General features: G+C 45.0%; 3 protein-coding genes across 11 annotated transcripts in view; 1 reads left to right on the top strand and 2 right to left on the bottom strand.

Moving 5' to 3' along the window:
- Window positions 1–631: 631 nt before the first annotated feature.
- Window positions 632–7,764, bottom strand: STK16 (serine/threonine kinase 16). Of its 4 annotated transcripts, none has more exons than XM_083432701.1 (8): window positions 7,630–7,764; window positions 5,500–5,612; window positions 4,230–4,449; window positions 2,860–2,993; window positions 2,471–2,591; window positions 1,601–1,696; window positions 1,312–1,433; window positions 632–1,235 (listed from the first exon to the last, which is right to left on the bottom strand). In XM_083432701.1, the coding sequence occupies exons 2-8, from the start codon at window positions 5,583–5,585 to the stop codon at window positions 1,097–1,099; spliced, it is 918 nt and encodes a 305-aa protein (XP_083288827.1). In that variant the 5' UTR covers window positions 5,586–5,612; window positions 7,630–7,764; the 3' UTR covers window positions 632–1,096. The 4 variants fall into 4 exon arrangements, with proteins under 4 accessions (XP_083288827.1, XP_083288828.1, XP_083288829.1 ...); XM_083432702.1 differs by lacking the exon at window positions 7,630–7,764 and adding an exon at window positions 7,573–7,608; XM_083432703.1 differs by lacking the exon at window positions 7,630–7,764 and adding an exon at window positions 6,993–7,297.
- GLB1L (galactosidase beta 1 like) lies at window positions 7,611–21,984 on the top strand. 4 transcript variants are annotated; one of them, XM_083432635.1, is made up of 17 exons: window positions 7,611–7,742; window positions 12,284–12,433; window positions 13,319–13,491; window positions 14,404–14,554; window positions 14,969–15,029; window positions 15,538–15,632; window positions 16,121–16,301; window positions 16,394–16,452; window positions 17,040–17,161; window positions 17,556–17,596; window positions 17,707–17,825; window positions 18,596–18,670; window positions 19,160–19,249; window positions 19,363–19,476; window positions 19,673–19,804; window positions 20,366–20,572; window positions 21,457–21,984. In XM_083432635.1, the coding sequence occupies exons 2-17, from the start codon at window positions 12,380–12,382 to the stop codon at window positions 21,673–21,675; spliced, it is 1,893 nt and encodes a 630-aa protein (XP_083288761.1). In that variant the 5' UTR covers window positions 7,611–7,742; window positions 12,284–12,379; the 3' UTR covers window positions 21,676–21,984. The 4 variants fall into 4 exon arrangements, with proteins under 4 accessions (XP_083288761.1, XP_083288760.1, XP_083288759.1 ...); XM_083432634.1 differs by lacking the exon at window positions 7,611–7,742 and adding an exon at window positions 7,922–8,634; XM_083432633.1 differs by lacking the exon at window positions 7,611–7,742 and adding an exon at window positions 8,669–9,528.
- Window positions 21,982–22,954, bottom strand: part of ANKZF1 (ankyrin repeat and zinc finger peptidyl tRNA hydrolase 1) — a 15,275-nt gene continuing 14,302 nt past the window's right edge. For 2 of the 3 annotated variants that reach the window (XM_083432604.1, XM_083432602.1), the window contains exon 16: window positions 22,327–22,895. In XM_083432604.1, the coding sequence (XP_083288730.1) occupies window positions 22,775–22,895 (121 nt within the window). In that variant the 3' untranslated portion in view covers window positions 22,327–22,774. Of the gene's footprint in view, window positions 22,896–22,954 lie in introns of all 3 variants that reach the window. The other variant, XM_083432603.1, reaches the window with a different exon arrangement.

The following is a 22,954-nucleotide window of genomic DNA, read 5'->3' as shown; positions in this document are numbered from 1 at the left end:
CTTTCTGTACAATCCCTACTTTATGAAGGGCCAAAGAATCTCACATTGCTGACATACTCTTCAGTCTGAATGCCTTAACTGCACTAACAGCAGTTGCCATCACGGCTGTTTAACACATGGCTAAAGTGCCTGATGTGTGTTCTGTTTCACATACACAGAAGTTTAGTACTGAGACCAAATACATCATACTATATTTGACTTTCATCGATAAGAAACATTTCTAGACTTGGGTGTGTGTGTATGTATCCCCCTGCCTGCACCCATGAAGGCTGATGCAATAATAACATGAGCTTTCAAGGTCTTTTAAGACTCTTATTAGTATGCTCCAACAGACTTGCAACAACTCTTGTTCTGAAAATTGACTCACACCTTGGTCAAGGTAGACATGATTTCCTACCCCATACAGATCTTTTCAGCTCTGAATAGTTAGCAGCTGTAGCATAAAGCATATAAAACTCACAAATGTTTACACAATGCAGTTTTTCTAGCCAGAAAAGATGGTAAAGCTACCAGGAGTACAACAAGAAGTAGACAAAAGTATAAGGAGTAAGAGAACTACATCATGGTTGCCCCACCTCCCTCTTTGCCCCCCCCCCCAGTTTATATATTTGCAAATCACATACTAAATATGTTTATACAGCTGAGTATGAAGACTTTATTTGACATGACAGGCCTGGAAGACATGCCTGTACCAAAACAAATAGGACACCAGCTTCTTAAATCATTCATCTAGAAGCTGTACTTGAGTACAGAATGCTGGGTTTTCTTTCCCAGCCGGTGATGAGGTATCTTGGTCCCTTGTAAGAGCAGCATCCTGCTGCTTTGGGGAGGTGGCTGACAATGGCCTACAACACAGGTGAAGCCCAGTAAGGCGCATGCTAGGCCACCAGTGAGAATTGCAGGAGGACCTTCAAGCAAGTTCCAAGGCAGGCGATGGCCCCACTGCGGAAGAGTTCCCGAAGGAAGGAGGCAGGCACGGAACTGGAATGCAATGAAGCCTTGCCCAGTCTTTCCTGTAAACTTTGGACCACTGGAGGTCCCCCACGTGGGCTTCAGTTCCTTTGCTGCCTCCATGCTTACCCCACACACTCTGGGCTCAGATGCGTGTCATGTCCTGCCCGGTGGGAGGTGGTTGTATCGCTTCAAGCTGGCCTATGATGTCAGTGATGAATGGGCGCTCCTGGGGATTCACCACCATCATGGAGGAGAGGAGGCGTTCCAAAGCAGGCGAGTACCTGAAATTCAGAGGCGCTTTGTACCTGGTCTGTCTTGGATCAAGGACAACCTTCCTTTCGCACAGCCATTCCTTACCTGGTATTCTGGGGCACGGTGAGTTGGTTCTGCACCGCCAAGGCCACACTGTCCCCCTTTTGGAAGATCATGTCGTAAGGCCCCTCTCCAAACATCATACAGTACAGAACGCAGCCTAAGGACTAAGCAGATGCAAGGTGAGAGTAGGGAGAAAGCTGGCTCTTGAATGGGAAGGCACCTCAAGGACAGGATCTCCCTCCCTTGCACAGGGACAAATTGGGGAATTGCATCCTTTGACTTAGGTGACTAAGTGGATTTCCCCCCCTAAATGGAAATGGAGGATCCTTACCCAGATGTCAGTACGTTCATCGATGACGCATTCACGCTCCACAGTGAACAGCTCTGGTGCTCTGTATGAGATGGTGCAACGTTGGGCAGCCCAGTCCTGCAAAATAAATTAGAAGGAAGTCACTTTGGGCAATATAAAGCGACTGACAAATTTAATAAATAATAAATAAGACAAGAACTTAATCTCAAATACAGTGTGTGAGAGAGGCAGAGGGAAAGAGAAAGTAAACAGAAGGCCTTCGTCTCAATTTTTTCCCTCAGGAACATTCCTGCAATGCCTATAATTTAATGTAGTGGCAGTAGTGTTAAAGTAAATGATTGCCGCTTACCAGAGAAGGAAGGAAGGAAACCTCAGGCTCTGCCTGCCCACAGGCGTCTCAATTCTACATATACTTTGAAGTGATTGACATTATGATTTAATTATGAGAAAGATTATAACTTTCTAAATTAATGACCCATCACAGTTTATATGCTAGTTTATTTGCCTCTTGTTGCAGCCCTAACCACTCTATGTGGGATGGAAGGGGAAATACTGTTAATCTTTTGGAGACACCATTTACGGTGACTTTAGTTAAGGAATAGGTAGCTTTTGAGAACTTCGTGAAGTTTTTTTAAACTGCTCTTTCCTCTGTGGAAATTTTCCATGTTACAGAAGCAAAGATTGCATAGTATCACATGGATCGTTTTGCATGGGCAAACAAGATCACAACTTGCTAACATTCCCTTCCACTCTTCTGTTTAATTGCAGGTGTTGAGGGGACTGGTGCCTGCCTGAGCTCCTTTTACAATTAATCTAATTTAGAGGGTTCTTCACCATCTTTGCTGGAAGCAGCTATTCTCCCATGTCCTTTTCACCAGGCTGCCCTCCTACCTGAATAGTCATGGCCTCCCGCAAGCTTTGCACCTCAATGCGGGCCTGATTCATAGAGCCCAGGTCCATCAGCAGCGGTTGGTCCTCATCATCCAGGAGCACATTTGTAGGCTTCAGGTCTCTGAAAAAAAGATCCTTGATTTGTCCAGCCACAGAACCATCAGAGCTTTGAAGTCAGCTTTGAACCTCTTACGTCCCCAGGCTCTGGCTTCCCCTATTGCAAATACTGCTCCATGTCAAAATGTGGTTCTTTAGCTTTGCAAACTCCTGTGTCAGTGCTGTCAATACTGATCTATAACTGATCACCTACGTCACCCACTTCCTCCGCCCTCCCCAAACATGGGCTCTGTTCCAACAGTGCCCCATGCTTTCTAGACCCAGCTTCTCACCTGTGTGCATAGCCCTTGTTATGAATGGCCTGCAGGCCCCGGCAGATGCCGTGAAGGATGGCCAGGATCCTCTCCTCCGGCATGAAGGCGTCTTTATCTCTCAGAGTTTCAACTTCCTGCCAAAGGGTCCCTCTCTGCAAAGAGAAGCCCAGGCACGCTGGTGATGGGGATCACACATATTCTCCTCAAAAAATACCAGATGAGGAAGAGATCCTCTATTAGTGCATTTAATGTATTAGGTACAAACCCTCCACCTGCACAGGGTTGAAGGAAGTGATTTCCTAGAGGATGGCACCATCCCCACTCCAATATGACCGAGAAGATGCAAAAAAAAGCTTTTGGGGACAGCAGCTTTGGAGCCAGCCTGATTGCCTAACCATTCCAAGAGGCACTTATTTCTGCTTTACTAGGGGTCACCATGCTTCCAGCTCTGAACTTGCCGTATCACTCTGCTGGGGTCTGCTGTTTTTAGGTGACTATTGTTGTGGAGCTTTCTGCCAGGGCCAAAATGCAAGCATAGCAGAAATTTGGGAGCACAGTTGAGCACAGCACAGTGGAGTAAAACTACAATAAAGACAACCTTTGCTTTTAGCTTACTGATCTGGGCTGAATTTAGGAAAGGAATGGATGCCTGAGGCTCCAAGCTGACTTCACAGGGGTGCTGCCATGCCCACCACATTAAGGGGTGTGTAGAGAAAAACCAGATCAGATTATCTGATCCCCTGAGAATTGTGGCACCTGCCACAAAATCTCATGTGCTGCCATGTTACTAAATCCTTTCAAACTGAAGCAGCAAAGTCTGTAAAAGCAGACAGAGGTCCTTTATCACAGAGGACAGCTCTGGAATCTGGTCCAGTAGAAGTCAAGGAGAATAACATGCGCTCTGAGGCTCTGGCAGCCAAAAATGAAATGAATCTCAGGGTTCAGCTTGTCCCTTATGCTGTCTAGTAGAAACATGAAAACTACTGGGAAAGATTATCCAAGGATTTGGGACTGGGTACCATCTATATGCTGATGACACCCTTTCCATTCTGTACCCTGGGAAACCTCTATTGGTTTATTTTTTTAACTTGTGATTGCAAGCCACCTGGGGTGGGAGTCCAAAGGGCTAGATGAAAACAATTTTATAAATAAATGCTATGGGACCGATTGCAACTGGTGTAGAAGCAGGGTTCCATCAAGTGGCTCCATCCTGAAAATGGCCTCATGTATCCATCCTTGGTGGGAACCAGGCGGCTGCTGGAAGAGACCAACCTCTGCAGCTACGGTCCCAGTATTCAACACCTCTCAGCCTTGCATGATGTAGCCACAAATACTACATTTCCCAGCATGCACTGCTGTATCCACCTGCACCTTACACCCACACTCACCTTCAGGAAAGGCAACAGGAGCCAGGCCTCGTGTTTGGATCCCCTCTCCACCATGGCATGTGCACACAGGGTCAGGATGTTGGGATGCTCAAAGAGAAGGTGCATCTCTACCTCATGCATGGCCTCCTGGCGATCATCCTTGTCATGGCATATGATGCGTTTCAGTGCATAGAAGCGCCCATCGTGCAGCCCTTCTACTAGGTCCACGTAGCTAAAACCTCTGTGTGGGGAGAAGGTATGTCAGGAAGAGAGCAGGCAGCTTGGTGGGGGGGGGAAGGATTTTTCTTCTCCTCTCCTGCTGTCTGTACGCACAGGCCTCTGTTCCTGCCCACCTCTAAGCTAACAAAGTAGTGCCATTACAACTCAGAATAGGATATTTTTAAAAAGAGGAAATTATGTAACCTTCTTCCTCTCCAACGATCAACTGAGGAATAAGGCATTAATTTCATGCTGTGGAACAGGAATGTATTTGTGCTCCTCTCTATCCATCATCACAGCTGGCAAACAGTGCAAAATTACACAGCAATTTAACAGGCTTATCAATAACAATGAGGGTTTCAACCATACACTGAAAGTGTCCCTAACCCATTGGGAATGAAGGTTGGAGGATAGATCACCCTATATCCTGACGCTTCCTGCAGTTTCATCTATAACATCAGACATTTGCAGTCATCAGAAAAAAAACACCACCACCACCGAGCTGGTCTGACGGCTTAGCAGTTCAGTGTGTTTTAGTTATCTAAAGGATGACACAGAAGAGTGAGGATGTCTGTTTACCAAGACTACTGAGGGAAGACCAGCAGGTTCAAATTGCAGCAAAGAAGACTTTGGTTACATATCAGGAATAAACTTTCCAACTGTAATGAATGAGTAAGCAACGGAACAAGTTGTTCAGAGTAGTTGTAGCTGTCTGCAGAAATATTTGCTGCTTAATCCTAAGCACATTTACTCAGAAGTAAGTTCAAAGGAGCTTACACCAAAGCATGAAAAAAAAGTTGAGGGGTGATTTGTACAGGATGAATATTGCCTCTGCAGTGGATTTGGTAGATGGGGTGGGATGGGGAATACGTGTCCTCCAGTCACAACCAATATGGACAATGGTCAAAGATGATGGAAGCTGAAATCCAACAGCATCTCAAGTGCCACAGAATCCCCACCACTGGACTACACGGATCCTAGATGATGTACCTTTCAGCTTTATCTCTTGGTAACAATGACAGTGCTCAATGTGTAGATGAGATGTGTGAAAACTTAGTCCTCATATACTCACCCCTCCCCAAGTCTATGGATTAAAAGGTAACGTTTGTTATTGATGGTGATGGTTCCCCTTGAGCAGATACATAGGGCTTGGCCCATGATGGTTGCTCCAACATCCTTCAGGTCCTACAGAGGGAAAGAAAGCAATATTTATTCATTTATAATATTTTGTCTCCTGTCTTTTCATACATGATGCTGAAGATGACTAACAGCATTAACAATTTGAAGGGGCTGCATCCAACAAAATCTTTGTGTTCCTGCGAGGATTTCTGCTTGTGCATTAGAATTTCCCCTCCTCTTCCCATGCTCCACCCCACAATCTGCTCCTGAGGATTGGGGGGGGGCGAACCCAGAGGATACGAGTGGGGGATGCAGAAAGAGGGCAAGCTCCATTGCACAAGCTGAAGCTCTTGCAAGAATGGGACAGCTTCACTGGATACAACTCATAATATATCAAATACAATGGAAACTCCAATTAATAAATATGAAAGGAATTAAAGCCAGCAGCCAGCTGAAAGCCAAAAACCTGCACTGTAAATAAAAATAAAATAAAATAAAATAAAATAGGTCAGTCAGTGACAGTGCATCAGAGACAAGGCAAGAGAGGTCTAGGGATGGAACTCCAGAGACTGAGTGCAGCCACTGAGAAGGCCCTGTCCCACAAGAAATGCACCTCAGCTATTGGTGGAACGTGGAAAGGCCTTTCTCACAAAGATCTTAATACATGAGCACTTTCATAGTGGAACAGACCTAACTTCTAGAGTTAAAAGGGAGTACAAGACAATCTAAGACCTTTCTCTTGCCTAAAGATAGGAGTGTTCACTTACCAGTCTCCTGTTCCCTAACATGTGCAATTTAGCGACAGCATCCACAAAACTGGCACCAAGAAAGCAAATGATCCTAGGTGCCTCAAGCAAACAGGTGCTGGGGGAAAACAAATTATCCACCCTGTCATCATTGAATCTGCTGGCGGATTGAAGAAGAGTATGTCTAGTTAATTTCCCACTTCAAATGTGATGATCAGTCACAACCCAAGATTGAAAAAAATATATTGACTGGATCTTCCAAAAGCAAATAGCCTGCGTATGTGGAAATGAGACTGCAACTTCATTCATTCAGGATTCTATGTCTAGTTACAGCAGTCTCTCCCCTCTCCATCCCCAGAGAAAGGGAAAACCAATTTTTTCATCTGGGCAGGAAAAGAATGCATACCATGCAGCAACATATCTATGATGGCCCATAACTGGTATCACCTTAGGCACAAGTAAGTCCTACTGAATCCAATGTGGCTTAGTCCAAGGTAAATGGAGTTAGGATTGTAGTCTAAATCGTGACACCAGCTGAATTATATACACAGAGAACTCCACGCAGGCAAGGAGAGGAAGTGAAAATGTTTCAGTGAATGGCTACTAGAAGCGTGTTACAGTTTACAGTTTTTAAAGTGCAAGTAATAAATGAAACATTTTGGAAACACCCATGGCAAGCTCCCTATATCACAGTACATGCCTTTGTAAATTAAACAGCTTCTAACATTGGTTGGTATCTGGGGTCTGAGGAGACCTAGTTTTTCCTCTCTCTCCAGGTGACAGCTGGTAACGACAGCTCACTTTACAAACACATGACACCAGCTTCCTACTCAAGTGACCTCCAATTGAATCATTCCGATTTGAACGAGAGGCTGCATTCCGTAGTAGGTGGAGGAGGGGCAGAAATAGCAGAGATCAGCTTCCCCACCACCCAGGAGAAAACCACGCGTGGGCGCTCCTGAGATGAAGGCTTTGTCACCAACATCTCCCTCCCTCCGCAGTGCGGTGCCTAAGCTGACTCCGCCACGAGCGAGGAGGGATGCACTCTGTACATGGCTAGAGGCACGTTCGCTTTCGTTGTTATGTCATTTTGTTCCAGTGCTGAGCCCGGACATTCGGACTAGGTTCCCGGAGTTGAGCCCGGGCTCAAAATGAGGGGGAAGGGAGCTGAAGCATTGCCTTGAGGAGCCCACGCGAAGCTCTCTTTCTGGCCCCAGCAGGCTGGAGCCAGGAATAGTGGAAGCCCACGACCCTGTCACTTTTCCTAAGGCCCCGCCTACCTGCGGAGATGGGGCGGGGCCGGGACGGGGGCGGAGAGGAGTGGGCTAAGGACTCACCCGTCTCTGTCCGGCGCACGGACGCTTCCGAGGGAGCTTTAGCGCGACAGAAGCCGCGCACTCCGCCTCTCGACGTCATTATTCCGCGCCATCCGCACTGCCGCCCGCAGAAGGTAGCCTAGCAACCGTTCAAGGGGGCGGAGCAGGAGCTGCGGGAGCGAAGGGCAGGGAGCGTGGAAGGGAGGAAACCAAACAGGGAATGGGGGGAGGGGGAGGGGGGGAAAGTTACAGGAGCAGAATGTCCCAGTTTAGGGGACAGAGTGTTGTGGTTGGACATGGTTAGTGGATTCTGGTCCCCCATGCGTGTTTACTGAGGAGTAAATGTGTTGAATTCAGTGAGGCTTATTCCCAAGTCAATGCACACCGTCATAAACACTGGTTTACCTCACAGGGTTGTTGTGAAGATTTGTTATTCCTTTTTTCATAAAATTTGCACGCCTCTTGTTTCTTTAACCCCTCCCCTTCTGAGCACCCCTTCTGAATCTTATGTAAGGCTTCAACATTTTATTTTCTTGTTACGTTTTTAACCAATACCTCCTCTAAAGAGCTCTATTTGCCGCCGCCCCTCTTTATGCTCAACAACCCTGTGAGGTAGGGTAGGCCGGTGGTGGCTAGCCCAAGATTGTTCAGCTAACTTGGTGTTTGAGTATAAGGGAGTCATTGGAGCACCCCACAATTGCCTAACTTTGGCTCCCATAGGTTCAGGTTGGGGGTCACAAGCAAGAGACTTTAGCCAGGAGATCGAAGGAAAGCAGCGGCCAGTAGGCCTGATCTTTATTGTTGCAACAAGACTACCACATGGAAGAAGCAGAGAGAAGTCCCAAACAAAGGATGGCTCCCTGTTTTTATAAGTTTCCCAACTTACCCATAACACCCTTAGTAAAACATCATACGTTTGTCATAACTATGTCATAAATTGGGAGGGGTCTTCTGGCAGAAACCTGAGCACCAGGCTTGCCCTGTCCTCACATGACCTCCACCTTCCAATCTTTAGGTGAAACAAAGGTAAGTATTTACATTTTCCTGTTTTCCCAGACAAGTTAAGCACACACTTTGTCTTGACCAAGACCCCAGTCCACTAAGGTTGGGTTTGGGATTGTTCTTAGAATGACTACCTGTTCTGTTACTCAGGTGCCAGGATGCCAGAGATTATCACCCAGGCAGTGGGACACACTGAGTCTCACCCTTCAGGGATTATGGCTGCCCCTTACCCATTTCCAAAGCTCCTCCCCTGCTAGCCATTTTCCTTCTGAGTAGAACAATGTTGGAATGATGTAAATCTGTCATTGCAGTGATTTTATATGAATTTCTAAAGTTTTCCCATTGACCTAGTACATAGATACATTTATCAGTGAATTGCTACATTTGGTAGCAGAGGCTCTTTGTCTTTGGCTCCTAGTATGGAGAGGCAAGGCTTGTGGTGGTGGTGGAAAAGATCTGTCACCCCCCCTTCCAATTTCCCGGTACCATAACAGTTTGGATTTGAATGCATATTTTCTCCCACCAAGTTCACTACACCAGCCACCCACAAGATATGAAGGAGAATTAATTTTACTACCACTATGGATGATGATGATACTGATAAAAATAATTTCATTTCCTCAGTTCTCAAATATGAATATGAGAAGGGGGGCACTCCATATAATGTCCAAGTAATCCCTCTGACTTAGAATAAAACTAAGGTGGTATTTCTGGAACCTGATGTGTTTCTCATAACTTGTACCAGTCTGTGACTCTTGATGAGACCCATATTCCTAGAACATCCTATCCCTTTGTGAGGTGGCACAGAATGTGGTGACATCAAAGGTGATATAGCTCTGGTGTGGCAAAGATATGCATCATCCTGCGGGTATACAAATGACTCCTGCTGCTGACTGGACACAGTAATGCAAAGGCCCAGTAAGTAAAAGGTTCTTTAGATGATAGGTGAGTTCTTGTAAGTTGGATGTATTCTATTTAAAATACATATTAAAATGTCATACACAAAACAAATCTATAATATTAATCATATAAAATGTACCACAGTTGTTCATAGAGTAGTGTAACAAACAGGTAATACTATCTTTATTTTTCAGTAGAATATATCCAAAATAATATTAAATCATAGATGACACTTACTCTTGTATGTTTTCTTCAGGTTTAATTCTGGGACTGTGCTTTTGATGCATTCACTGGACTCTGATATTCATGCTCTACTATGTTAATAAGTGTTGTACATCATGCCAAATTTAAACACAGCTTTTAAACCACAAACATGCCACAAACCCAAAATTAACCACAGCCAAGTGATAAGGAGTCAAACCCATTGACAGCATTCCTTAACTGCATTGCCTGCTGCCTAAATATGTGATGTGTTGGATAGAACAGAAAAGCATTCAGTTAGTAGACAAGGTTTTGTTTGTGCCCGTATTTGGGACTGGGCAAGAATCCCCCTCACGCCAGTCAGGTTGGTAAGGGCCCTAGGAGATTTGGGATTTCCCTTGTAGTGTGTAGCTCAACCCATTTGTGAAAGTCTTTTCAAACTGTTATCCCTGCATGCACCTTTCTGCAGTGCACTTGCTCCCTTTTTCTTGGCAAATTATAGTCTGGAACTGTGAGGGGTTGGTGGATGAATAGTTTTACACTGGGCAAGGTGCAGACTGGCAGGCTTTTCAGTCCTCTTGACCTCTATAATTTTATCATCGGTTACTTGAGTTTCTCTTAGGATTCTGTTTTGGGGAGTTCACTGACAGAGCTAGCTTTGCCCACAGAATCTCCCAGGTTTAGTTCCTTGTGACTTCACTTAAATGGGTTTCAAGAAGCAGGGCTGAGAAAGACTACTGTCTTTCCAAGACTATAAAGATGCTATAGAGTAAACAATTTCTGGACTGGATGACCAGTGGTCTGACTTTGTATTATAAGATACTATATGGCTGAGCATCTCATTCCTATAGAAAGGGATCAATTTATGCCAGTGGGGTACACAGAGCAAGGAAGAGAGGCCTCTAACATTAATTGTAGGTAAGAGAAATTGCAATCTGTTTTAGTTTCGTTATGAGTTTGGAAGTGGGTAGGCTGTATGCATGGATTCAGTTGCTGAAATAGCCAGGCCAGCCTGGTAATGGCCTTCTAAGTAAGAGTCCTTCAGGGAGCAAAAGTAGTGGCTCTGTGCCAGAGGGCAAATGGGTGGGCCTCCCTTCTCTGATTGGAAAGACCAAAGGACAGAGCTGAGGGTTGAGTTATGTGAACTAGAAGCTGGAGCCAAAAACAGTGGGTTGGAAAGCCAGAGAGAGCGAGAGAGCGCCAGGCCTGATTTCTGCTGGAATCTAAGGCTGTGGCTATGAGACAAGCAAGGCCTTCTAGGGGTGTAAATGCTGTGAACCCTTCCATTGTAGGCTCAGGTTGTACCGTATATATGTGTAAATAAACCATATATCCTAAAGACACTGCAGTCTCTACTGTGCCTCATTCCCAAAGGAAACACAAACCCAGGGTAAATGAATCCCTAGAACCCCTGGAATCTTGCACTGCTCAGAAACTAGAGTGGTGTGCAACAGTATTAAATGTGGGAGCAGGAAGGCACCAAGGAAGCAATGATTATAACAAACAAACCAAAAAGTAAAGGAGACTAATGGAGCACCATCTTGCAGCTTCCCTCAGAAAGAAAAATAAGCACTGATTAATGATAGTGGATTAAATGTCAAAGTGCAATTTAATTGAACAGCTGGAAGTTAAAACCGGATACATCCATATTAGAAGACAGATCCCAGGATTTAGCAGACTGTGCAGATTAATCATTGCAACAAGCTGCTGGTGGGAGGGAAAGAATGTAAATTTTCCATTACTCATAGCCTTCAGACCAAACAGATTATTTGGTTATTTGTAATGTAATAGCCCCCCAGTATTACAATAGATTAGAGCATTCCTTAAATTATCTGAGGGAGGTCAGACTAGATGTTCTCACTGATTCTTCTGCTGTTGTAGACTAGATAGGCATGTCAGGTCCTTGACTAATCACTGCATTTGGTGTAGCTGATTTGGATACTTAATTTAACTTACAAAACATGTCCACATTTTGTCTATATGTATAAAGGAGAATTAAAGTCCCCTGAGGCTGCATACATACCATATATTAAAAGCATCTGACTTTCCCCAAAGAATTATGGGAACTGTAGTTTGTCCCTTGTGTAGCTACAATTCCCAGCACCCTTAACAAACTACAGTTCTCAAGATTCTTCGGGAAAAGTAACATACTTTCAATGCATGGTGTGTACAGAGCCGTAGAAACCTGCATCCTTTTTGCCATTACCAAAACAACAAGATTGAGGCTTTTGATCCAGTGGTAGACAGCTGTGCAGTGCAGTGCCAACTCTGCTGTCTCTTCTTCTATCCACTATATAACTCTGAGCAGCACAAACTGCCATTTCTGATGATTTGAAGAAGTTTATGTTTCTCATACTTCTGTAATTTGAGTACGGGAAACCAACTCTGTGTTTCAGTTCCTCTGTGCTGCTTCATAATTCTCTCCCTGGGATTTGGAGGGAGTTTTGTGCCTCATAATTTCCTCCTCTGATTTATAGTCACGGACTCTGTATATAGTTGCTGGAACATTGCCTCCTCTTTTCCACCTCTCTGTTCAAATAAGGCCTGTCTTTACTTACTTCCCTCCTCACAGGGACCAACCAGAGGAAGCACCAGGCCTGCCCACTAGCTTGTCATGTGATGACTCCTTGTGACTCTCTTGTCCCGGGCTGAAGCTGTAACCAAAGAGATGGAGCTGCTGCTGTGTGTTTTGATGGTGGTGTTGGGAGGCCTGCAACTCCAGGTAAGCAACAAGAAGGAGAACTGCAGGAGGGTGTTTCTTTGGAAGAAACAGCTGAGATGGAACCATCTTAGACTGCCTAGGGGAAATTTAAGGATTTCCTTTTCTGTTGCTTTAGATTCCCCACTTGCTCTCCCCCCAGTCAAACTGAGCTCAAGCTTTTCCTTACCTCTTCTTGGTTCCTTTCCCCCATCTATTATTTTGCCTGTTGTATAGGAATGGGTTCATATTGGGAGTTCCCCAATACATAATCAAGCCATGCTGCTTTAAAAAAAATCCCATTCAGCCAAAAAAAATGGCTGCAAGGGAGAGAGAAAAACTGGCTACATTCCCAACTGTCAGATTCTCGGTGAATTGGCCAGTAATGATGAGCAGTCTGTACTAGTGGAAACAATTTCAGGGGCAGGACCAAATGACAAAAACTTTGTGTGTGTGTGTGAATATTTACAGAGGGTAAAGCATAACATTGGAAGCAGAGAATTGAGTGGCTTCAAATTATTATTTAGTAAATGGGCCACACGTGAACCAGTGATGTGTGTGTGTGTGTGTTGGAGTCCTGGAGGGAGTGGGTCACACTTGAACCTCAGGTGCAAATCTTGACTGGGATCTTAGAATTGATCTTCCAGGATCTGGAGAGGGATAATGTCTCATAAATCTAGGAGGATTCTTTTCAAAGCAATCACATTGCAGACTTACCCACAAAACAGTCCGTGTCAAGCTTACTACCCAGGTTCCATAGCCAGGGAGAAGACATAAATATCTCTTGCTATGGCAGAGGGGAAGAGGATGGCATTCTCTATTTGATCCTCTCAGCAGGAGATGGGATGAAGTTTCAATTTAATACAAAAAATAATAATACTCTCTTTCCCCTCCTGTCCTGAATGCCAGGCCTCTTCAACAGACCGTTCCTTCCGCATTGATTATGTGAATAACTGCTTCCTCAAAGATGGTGCTAGATTTCGCTATATCTCAGGCAGCATCCATTACTTCCGGGTCCCACCTGCCTATTGGAAAGATCGGCTCCTCAAGATGTACATGAGTGGCCTCAATGCTGTGCAAATGTAAGTGACCAGAAGGGGAAGTGGCTCTTGGGACTTATTCTGTGCCACACTGAAGGACAGAGGCTAATGACTGTGCACAGGTGCTCCATTTTTCTCACTGTACAGTCCTCACTGCAGACTCTGGTCAACATTTAGAGCAGAGAAGCTTATGCTGTCTGAAGGTGGAGCTGGCCCAAGTTCCTTGCACTGAAAACGTGCAGGCCAGATGACAAATACACGAGCCTGTTCCAGTACAGCTTTCTTTTAAAATGGAATCACCTCCACTCTCATCCCAACCTGAAAGCTGAGGGAGAAATATTTCTGTTCATGCCCCCTCTGTTCCTTGTTATATTTAAATGTTTGGCCATACTAGGCTGAGAACCAATTGTAGATGAACTGCAAAGAAGGAAGATGGGTGGTGTTTCTGGCACCTATAATAATTACATCGCAGAGGAAATGTCAGTGGGGGTAGCTTATTATGCAAACTATACCTACTTAAATTCCCTCTTCTGCACAACTATTAAAGGTGCAAGAGCTGTGTCCTCTTTTGGATCTGGTCAGCCTAGGCCATAAGTGTGTGCACTGGCGGAGGAAGAGGATTGCGGGGGGAGTGCACCGCCCCCGGCAATGCGATCCTGGTGGGGTGCCATCATGGCTGCACGCCCCCAGGATGCGCTCCAGCCCCGCCCCCGCCTGCTCTCCGTCCCCTGGTGCCAGAGCATGAAGCTTCACCACTGAGTGTGTGTGTGTGTGTAATTTTTTAATTTGTATACCAGCCTTCGTTTGTATATCTCAGAGGAATTCACAACATAAAATTACAATATAAAAAGAGTAACAAAATCTTGCCCTGTTAATCCTCAAGCATCTCTTGGGGTGTATCCTCCTTGTCTCACCTTCTTATTTCAAACTGAAATATGTATTTTCACCCTTCAGCTATGTGCCCTGGAACTACCATGAGCCACAGCCTGGTGTCTACAACTTTTCTGGTGACAGAGACTTGGAAAAATTTCTGAACTTGGTAGCCGAGTTAGACCTTTTGGTGATCTTGCGACCTGGACCCTACATCTGTGCTGAATGGGAGATGGTGAGTGCTGGGCAAAAGATTCAGATGGGCTAAGACTCACTTGCAGTACCTGAATGCTGCACAATTCACCTCTCTCACAATTCACACAGGGTTGCTAGTCATTGATCATTTTATCCTCTTTAACTCCTTACCTTGCCTTATCTCTCTGAGTTTTCAGCTTTGTCTTACCTTTCTAGGTTTTTAATTTTCTACTTTTTCTCTACATTATCTTTCCCAGATCTTGATCTCTACACATTTTCTTGCTCTCATGGCTTCAGCAACTTTTTTATGACAACAAATCTGAAACCTACTTTTCCGACCCTGGATTCTTGCCTTCTGACCTTTCCACCATTTCTTATTGATTTGGAGCAGGAGAGGAGCAACTACGGGCCCTGACATTATTTGAACTGTTTACCTCTTGACCTTCTTTCCTAGGGTGGCCTTCCATCCTGGCTGTTGACAAAGCCAGATATTGCCCTGCGCACAACTGACTCAGGTAAGATAGAACTAGAGGGAGGGGGCAGACCCTCTGGATCTCGTGTTCAATTCTGTAGAGTTATTTATTTCATAAAATTTATATACCACTTGACTGTAGAAAACCTCAGAATGGTTTGCTAAAAGATCAGGGGTGGGGAACCTGTGGCTCTCCAGATGCATTTGGATTCCATTTCCCATCCACCCCAGCCATCATTGTTCAGGAATGATCGGAATTATAATCCACAAGATCTGGAGGGTTGTAAGTCCTAAATGGTTGGTGTCTTTGTGTGGTTCTGGCTGCTTCATATCAAGCTGTTAGAGGGCCAGTCATCTGGGCCTTCCAACTTCCATGTCTCTTCCACAGAATTAAAGCAGCCCATGTGAGTGGTATGTAATGGCCAGGGGGCACTTTCAGACCTTTTCTCTGTACACAGTACCACAATTACCAATTCTTGTCTTAGCAAGGTGTTGGAAATAGGGAAAAGCAGCCCCAGTTGTTGCCTGAGCAAGCTGATTCATGCTCCTAGATTACCTGCAAGCTGTGGACAGATGGTTGGGAGTCCTGCTGCCCAAGATCAAGCCTCATCTCTACCACAATGGAGGCAACATCATCAGTGTCCAGGTGCGTGCAGCATAGGCGCATTGTGTCCCTGGGCCTCTGGTTGCACCTTCAGAGGTTCCCTGATATGAAACATGTACCATACTGAGCCTTAGGTAACTTATTATTGGAGTACAAGTGTATATAGACCAGGCTCTGTTTGGTGGATCTCAATATTTCAGTTAAAAACAAAGACAGAAGACTGCTCACCCCTGCCTTAAACCACTGCTTTGTGCCTGCCTCCCCCTGTCCAGTAGGAGGGATTTGTAAACAATAAAGCCCTTCAGGCACCCTTGGAACTTTCAAGAACAGTATTTTTTCCTCCTTTACAAAGTGTAGAGGTGCACCTATTTGGGTGACCAGCCTCGTGTGCAAATTGGGTTGGGCATCATCCTGCAGATCTAGTGCTTGACAAGAGAGGCTCTATACAAAGACATACCACACGCCTTTTTCTTTAGGCAGGGTGTGGGCTCTGAGTCACCTTTCTTTAATGCCAGCTGTTCCCCAGGCAGGTGGAGAATGAATATGGGAGCTACTATGCCTGCGACTATAACTACATGCGCCACCTACTGGGTGTGTTTCGTGCCTCCCTGGGTGAGGAAGTTGTGCTCTTCACCACAGATGGCACCTCAGTATCTGAACTCAAGTGCGGGACACTGCAGGGCTTATATGCCACGGTGGACTTTGGACCAGGTAGAGTGATGTTGGGTGAGCTCTGATGCGATTGGAAGGAGGTAGGAAGGAATCTTGCTTTGACTTCTGCTCCTTTCTTTGCCCTTTGACAGAAGAAAACGTGACGGAGGCATTTATGCTGCAGCGACTGTATCAGCCAAAGGGACCACTGGTGAGAGCCTCTGGCCTTTCCGTGTAGAAGAATGGCATCTCACGCCTTAAATTATGCTTACTCCTTCCTTGGCACCCATCTCCAAAAATAATCTGGCTGCATCTTAACTGAGCCATCTTCTGTTTTATTTCCACCCCTTATACTTGACTGCCATGATCCTTCTGTAGCAGTTTACAAGGCAGCCATAGAGTCATGCATGCGAAATCCTCACTTGCCCCAGCAGTTACTGAGCTATGAGACCAAAGAGCTTGTAGTCCAATGCTTTCAGGAGCCTCTTGATAGGCTATGAGCTAGCCTGTCTTCTTTGCATGAAAGCAAATTATTCCAGAGCCATAATCCCATTGCTGTGGACCTTATCACACAAAAATTGGTTGGAAGTTGCATATTGCCCAGTGTTGCAGTGCAAGCTACAGTCACACCACATAGCCTGTCCTGGGCATTATAGGTGTGAGGTCTGGTACAATGAGATTCCAACACAGAGGAGGGAGCAAACTTGGTATTTCCTATTCCCAGTACTTTGGCAGAAGTGATGGAACTGACCTGACTGCTACTGCTCCATAAATGTTTTAATTCTGCCTTCCTCCTAGGTGAATTCTGAGTTCTACACTGGCTGGCTGGATTACTGGGGTGAGGCACACTCCACAAAAAGTGCTAAGAAAGTGGCTAACAGCCTACAGAAGATTCTAGAAATGGGAGCCAACGTCAACATGTAACCGTGAGGCCATAGGGGAGAGTGGGCAGTGGGGCACAAGGGATGGTACAAAGAAGCAAGTGCTAGTGCCAAAATGCCAATCCATAGCTCTTTGCTTCATCTTGTTAACTGTGAACCTCTCATTTTGCCTTAGAGGTGTGTGCGTGCCACATTTTCACGTCTTTTTTGGCCATTTCCCTAGCAGACAAAAATTCCCTTGCAGAACAAGAGCAAGGTGCATGGTCTTAGACAGTGCCCTAGGCCAAAGACTAGCACACTTCTATTCCAAAGCATTCCCCAACTGCTGCACCACATTAGTTCACATATATTTGTTTCCTATTCCACTGCCTGTCATTGCCCCTTTATTTAAATAGGAGGGTAACTCTTCCTGTGATATCTGACTTTCTTCCAGGTATATGTTCCAAGGTGGCACAAACTTTGGTTACTGGAGTGGTGAGTTTCTAGCTCCTTAGGGCAACTAGGGAGACTTAGCTTCTGTCCAGATGATGGAGGTGTTGGGGGGCACATAAGAGGTGCTTGCTTCTCATACCTTCTCTATCCAGGTGCTGATTACAAGGATGGTTACAAACCCATAACTACTAGCTATGACTATGACGCACCACTCTCAGAGGCTGGAGACCCCACTGACAAGCTGTATATCATCCGCTCAGTCATTAGCAAGGTAACAATACAGCCCTCTTTTTATCAGTGGGTGGAATGCAGTTACTGAAGACATTTTCGACTGCCCAGGTTTTTGGTTCTTAACCTATATCGTTCTATGGGTATGATTTATGACCTATTTTTGGTGCTAATCTTTTAATGAGGTGGAATCCTTTTTATTACTGCTTTTGGAAAAAGATCTTCATACATTTTTGAGCATATTTATTCTGTGATTTTAAATGGTTGACAAGTTGTTTGGTATTTTGAAATATTTTGTAAATTGTTTTGAGACATTTTTGTAGAAAGTGATGAATCAATGCAATAAATAAAAGAAGCGGCCACCAGCCAAGCAGCAGATTTGAGGAGGAAGAGGGAACAAGTGTTTGAGAGACTGTGTGCGTGTGCACGCGCACATGTGCATGTAAGAGGCTCTAACAGTATAGCATCTTTACTCAAAAGTAAGTCCTACTCAGTGGGGCTTGTTCCCTGTTGCATCCGTGCCATACATGGTTTGGAAGTTGTAGATGATGTACTTTAGCACAGGCACAGAAATACAAGGTACTTTTAGTTTTCATTATTTATTATTTTATCCTATCCTTTCTCTAAGCTCTGGGTAGCTTTCCAAGGTTCTCCTACCCCCTTTATCCTCACAAGATACTGGTGAAATGAGTTAGCCCTAGTGACTGGTCTGCTGGTGTACTGCTTCTGACAGCAAAATGTTTTGAGCTGGCTTGCTTCCCTAACTACCAGCCCAACTCCCTTGACATGGTGTTTTCTTTCTTAAAACTTCAGTTTCTGGAGCTGCCCGCAGGACCAATGCCACCACCTACCCCAAAGTTTGCATATGGCTATGTATCCGTACCCCAGGTGAGTGAGAGCTAGAAACCATTCCCTTACAAGTGCATGTCTTTAGTTGGATGATGGAGTGACTTTGCTCTCTTGTGGGCACCTTCCTGAACTTTCATTGTGTTTCAGCTGAGGTGCAAGTTGGTAAGGCAGGAAAGCAAACTGGGGAGAAGTCTGAAGGAAGTGAAATGGGAGCTGGTGGAAAGCAGAGGAACCTCTGTGATGATTGTATATGAGAGACTGCACATGTAAAGATAGGTACAGGGCCTTCTTGCTGGTGGCACAACAGACTCATTTTTAGATTGTGCTTAAAGTGGTTTTTATTTCTGAAAGCATTTTATGTTTGACTCTACAATCTTTATTTGTTTTCTCCTGGTTTTAGTGTTGCTGTATCCTTAGCTTTGGGGTGATAAGAAAATCAACAATAGCCATTTGGGTGGGTTGGGGGAAGCATACTTGAATAATTGAACAATTTAAAGGCTATACATGAACCCATCATCTTTTCTGTAGCGTGTGGCCTTGCTGGATGTTCTTGCCATTCTCTCGCCTTCCTTGCCGTTCTATTCCTCCTATCCTATCACCTTTGAAGCTCTGAAGCAGGTAAGAAAGTAGATTAAGAGTCTGGGTCAGCAAAGGCCCATGGCTATTTCTGCTTAAGAGTCCCCAGTGGGATTGCAGTTGACACCTCTTGCGGATTCTGTTCTGCATTCCAGGCCCATGGCTTCATGCTCTACCGGACCCTTCTACCGCAGGAAATCGTGGAGCCTGCCTTGCTCAGTGCCTCTAGGAATGGGGTCCATGATCTTGCCTACGTTCTGCTCAATGGAGTAAGGTGGAGAGTGGGGCCCTTCCTAGTGGGTAGGGAAGATTCTTACTTAGGTAAACTGAAGGGTATAACAAGTCCTAGGCCCACACTCTGGTTCACTGCATCTTCATAGGATGGGTCAGAGCCTGGAGCACACAGGAGCTTTGCTTCAGCTCTGTCTTGGAGCACCAGCTAACCTTATTTCTTTCCTGCTTCAGGAGTACCAGGGAACACTGGAAAGAGACAGAGTGAATGGGATCAATATATCGGGCCAGCTTGGGGCCACATTGGACTTGGTGGTGGAGAGCATGGGTCGCATCAACTTTGGGGCCAATGACAGTGACTTTAAGGTGCATTTGAAAAGGGAGCCTGGGGCTACTACTGCCAGAATAGTTGGCTGAAGGATAACACTTCCACTATTATCCATTGGAGGCATGCATGGTTGGCATGGACTTAAAGGCTGCTGTCTCATACACATACGGGAGTAACTATTGAATTCAAACTGTAATACTGTACAATCATAATCAGCACATTACTATGGCAACCACAGGAAGAAAAGTCATTAAGTGGTCCACTAAGGCACTCGACAATTTTCAAGTTATCTGTGGGGAACCACTGGGCTAGAGTCTAATGAAAGAAGTGAGGGCCTTCTCTGCGTTTTGGAATGTTGTATTGTGCTGCCTTAGGAAATGGGCTGCAGTAGAGCTGAAGTGGGGCAGTCCCACTTTTTAGCCGCTGCAAGATCTGATGTTACTTAAGTCAATAAGAAGAATGAACACTCAGGGGTGTTGGGGTACACTGCTGTGCTGGTTATTTGCCAGCTATCTACTCCACCATCTCCTCTTGAGGGTGCTTTTCTAACCTTATTCTCGACTGCACCTAACCTACCTCCAACTTATCTTTGTGCCCAGGGTCTGATCCACAATATCACATTGGGTACCTCCATACTCAGTGACTGGATCATCTATCCCCTAGACATAGACACAGCTGTAGCCCATGCATGGCCGCCAACTGCCCAGTCAAGCAGTGGGCACACAGGACCTGCTTTCTATACAGGAACATTCACAACACCGGGCATCAGCGAGGACTCCTACTTGAAGCTCCCAGGTTGGACCAAGGTACTGAAATCCTCAGATTAACTCCAATTTATTCAATTATTTAACTGATACCTGCCAGTATTAAAAACTCCCATTGTTCTTTTGTGACAGGGAATTTCATTAGCGCAAGCAGTTTCTGCACTCTGGGCGTAGTACTGCACCTAAAATTTCAGATTAGAACTGCAGAGTGGAAGGAAAGGAGGACCATTTTCTGCCTCCCCACTTCCAGCTGTTCTCTGAAGACTGGAGAAGAGACCCTCTTAAGAATATTGGGGGCAGGGAAGGAGTAGACCATGTTAAAAAATGAACATATTTTAGCTGCAGCTCATTCATTTTCAGCTTTGTATTCTTGTTATAAAAAAGGGTGCCTAGACATTCCGTTGTTGCACCCATAACCTAGGTTTAAGGTGCCATTTAGCTCCTAGCTTTCATCTCTGTTTCTAACACTAATACCCGCCCTTCCTCCTATGGCATCATAATGAGTAGACCAACCTTCATTGAGACAGCTATGTTCTTTCCCTCAGCTTTTCTGCTGTGTCTAGTTATGGGCAAAGGGGCCCCTGCCACCCAAACAGCTAGTTGCCACTCTTACACATTGATAATCTTAAAACAGTGGCTGGAGAAAGGGTAATAGTATCAAACTAGTGGTATATTAAATGTTAAGGCCATGGAAATAAAGTCAGTCTATGCCCACCTACTCCCTAAGAAATTGTGCTTAAAATCAGTGCAACGTGTTTTGAAGGAAACACGTTTCCCACAGCACCCATCAAGCTGTGTTTGTTTCAAATGATCTAGGCATAAACAACAGTAGATAAAAGTGGCTGTTGGAACCAAGAAGAGTAGTGTTTCAGGGTGCTCCAAAAAATGTATTGTTTTATAAAAGCCCCTCTCACGTTTTCACCCAGGGTCAGGTCTGGATCAATGGTTTCAATCTGGGTCGGTTCTGGCCAGTTCGTGGACCGCAGCAAACTCTCTATGTGCCTGGCTCATTCCTCAGTGGCTCAGCCATCAACACTCTCGTCGTTCTGGAACTGCAGGAAGCCCCAGATAATCCCAAAGTGCTTTTTGTTTCCCGCCCGCTTCTCAATGTTACCTACAACTACACCCACAAAGACAGGAAGTGAGAGGAATTACTGTCCAGCTACGAAGTTGCTGAGATCTGCACATGTTACTCCAAGGGGAAGACTGAAACCATCACAATGTAGGAGGCAAATGAATAGAGGGCACTGTCAGATGAAGGTTCTGTGCTTTTAAAGAGTAGCCCAGGCAAAAAAACAAAACTAGAAACAGATTGTAAGTATTCAAAACCGTTCAGCGGAGTATCCTTCACAGCTGCTGCTGTATAGGGCACATTACCATGGACAGACTCTTGGTGCCTTAATATGGTGTTTTAGGTACTGGACCTTGGATTAAATATTCATACACCTACCACAGTTCTGCATTGTAGTTTATTGATTCACAATACTTTGAGAGGCTGGGGCAGGGGGAAGAGAAAGGTATGGGGAAAGGCAAATAAGAATGGCTCCGGTTGGAAGCTGCCCAAACAATGCAATGAAAATATAGTGGTGGCGGCCATCCAAGGGGTGGCAGAGATTGATGACATGGCACAACAATACACCCAACCTCTATGAAACATATGAAGCAAAGGGAGAAATTCTCTGCACCACCTTAAAAAGGACATTTGTTGTATCTTGACTTATAAGCCTTCTTGTATAACTTGTTTTGCAGTAACTTTAAGAGACATAATCAGGGCTAGAGATAGCAGCAGGTCCATGTTACTGTAGCTATTATTTTATTTGAGGAAATAACTGATCAAATAGTTATTTTCCTGGGAAAAAATTCTCATGAGGATTCTGTTAACATTGGTATACTTGGAGCTAGCAAAGAAACCAGTGTCTCACCCTCTTCTCTCCAGTCTCTAAAAGGAACCTGTACTCCTTTCCTCATGGAAAGCAGTCTTCCAATGCCTCCTCCAACCCCATCTCCCATACATAAAATCCTGCTTCTAGTGTAAAATGGAAGAAAAAGACCTTTTAGAGGTGTCATTTCTGAGCCAGTAAGGTACCAGCTGCCCAGGTTAGCCTCCTCTGGAGTACACAGAAGCAGCTAATATGTTTTTGCTGCACTTCCTCATCTAAGTGACAGCAGTCATAGACTAGATTTTTTATTTCCATTCAGATTCTAGGAAGTAGATCATTAAGGCCCAAATTTTAAAAACCCTAGCTAGGACAGGGCAGCATTTGCTTGTCGATGAGTTCGCAGACAGTTCGTGGAGCAGAAGGAGAAGTCAAGGTAATGGAAGGGAATGCGGCCCAGTAGCGACTCTCCACATAGCCAACAGCGCCTATAGAAACCAAAGAGACCGCATGAGCTTGGAATCATTGTAGTTGGAGGTCATGCCAA

The sequence above is a fragment of the Podarcis tiliguerta genome, assembly GCF_965153285.1.
Source record: "Podarcis tiliguerta genome assembly, chromosome: 1".
Classification (NCBI taxonomy): Eukaryota; Metazoa; Chordata; class Lepidosauria; order Squamata; family Lacertidae; genus Podarcis; species Podarcis tiliguerta.
This window is presented reverse-complemented; position numbering and strand designations above follow the sequence as displayed.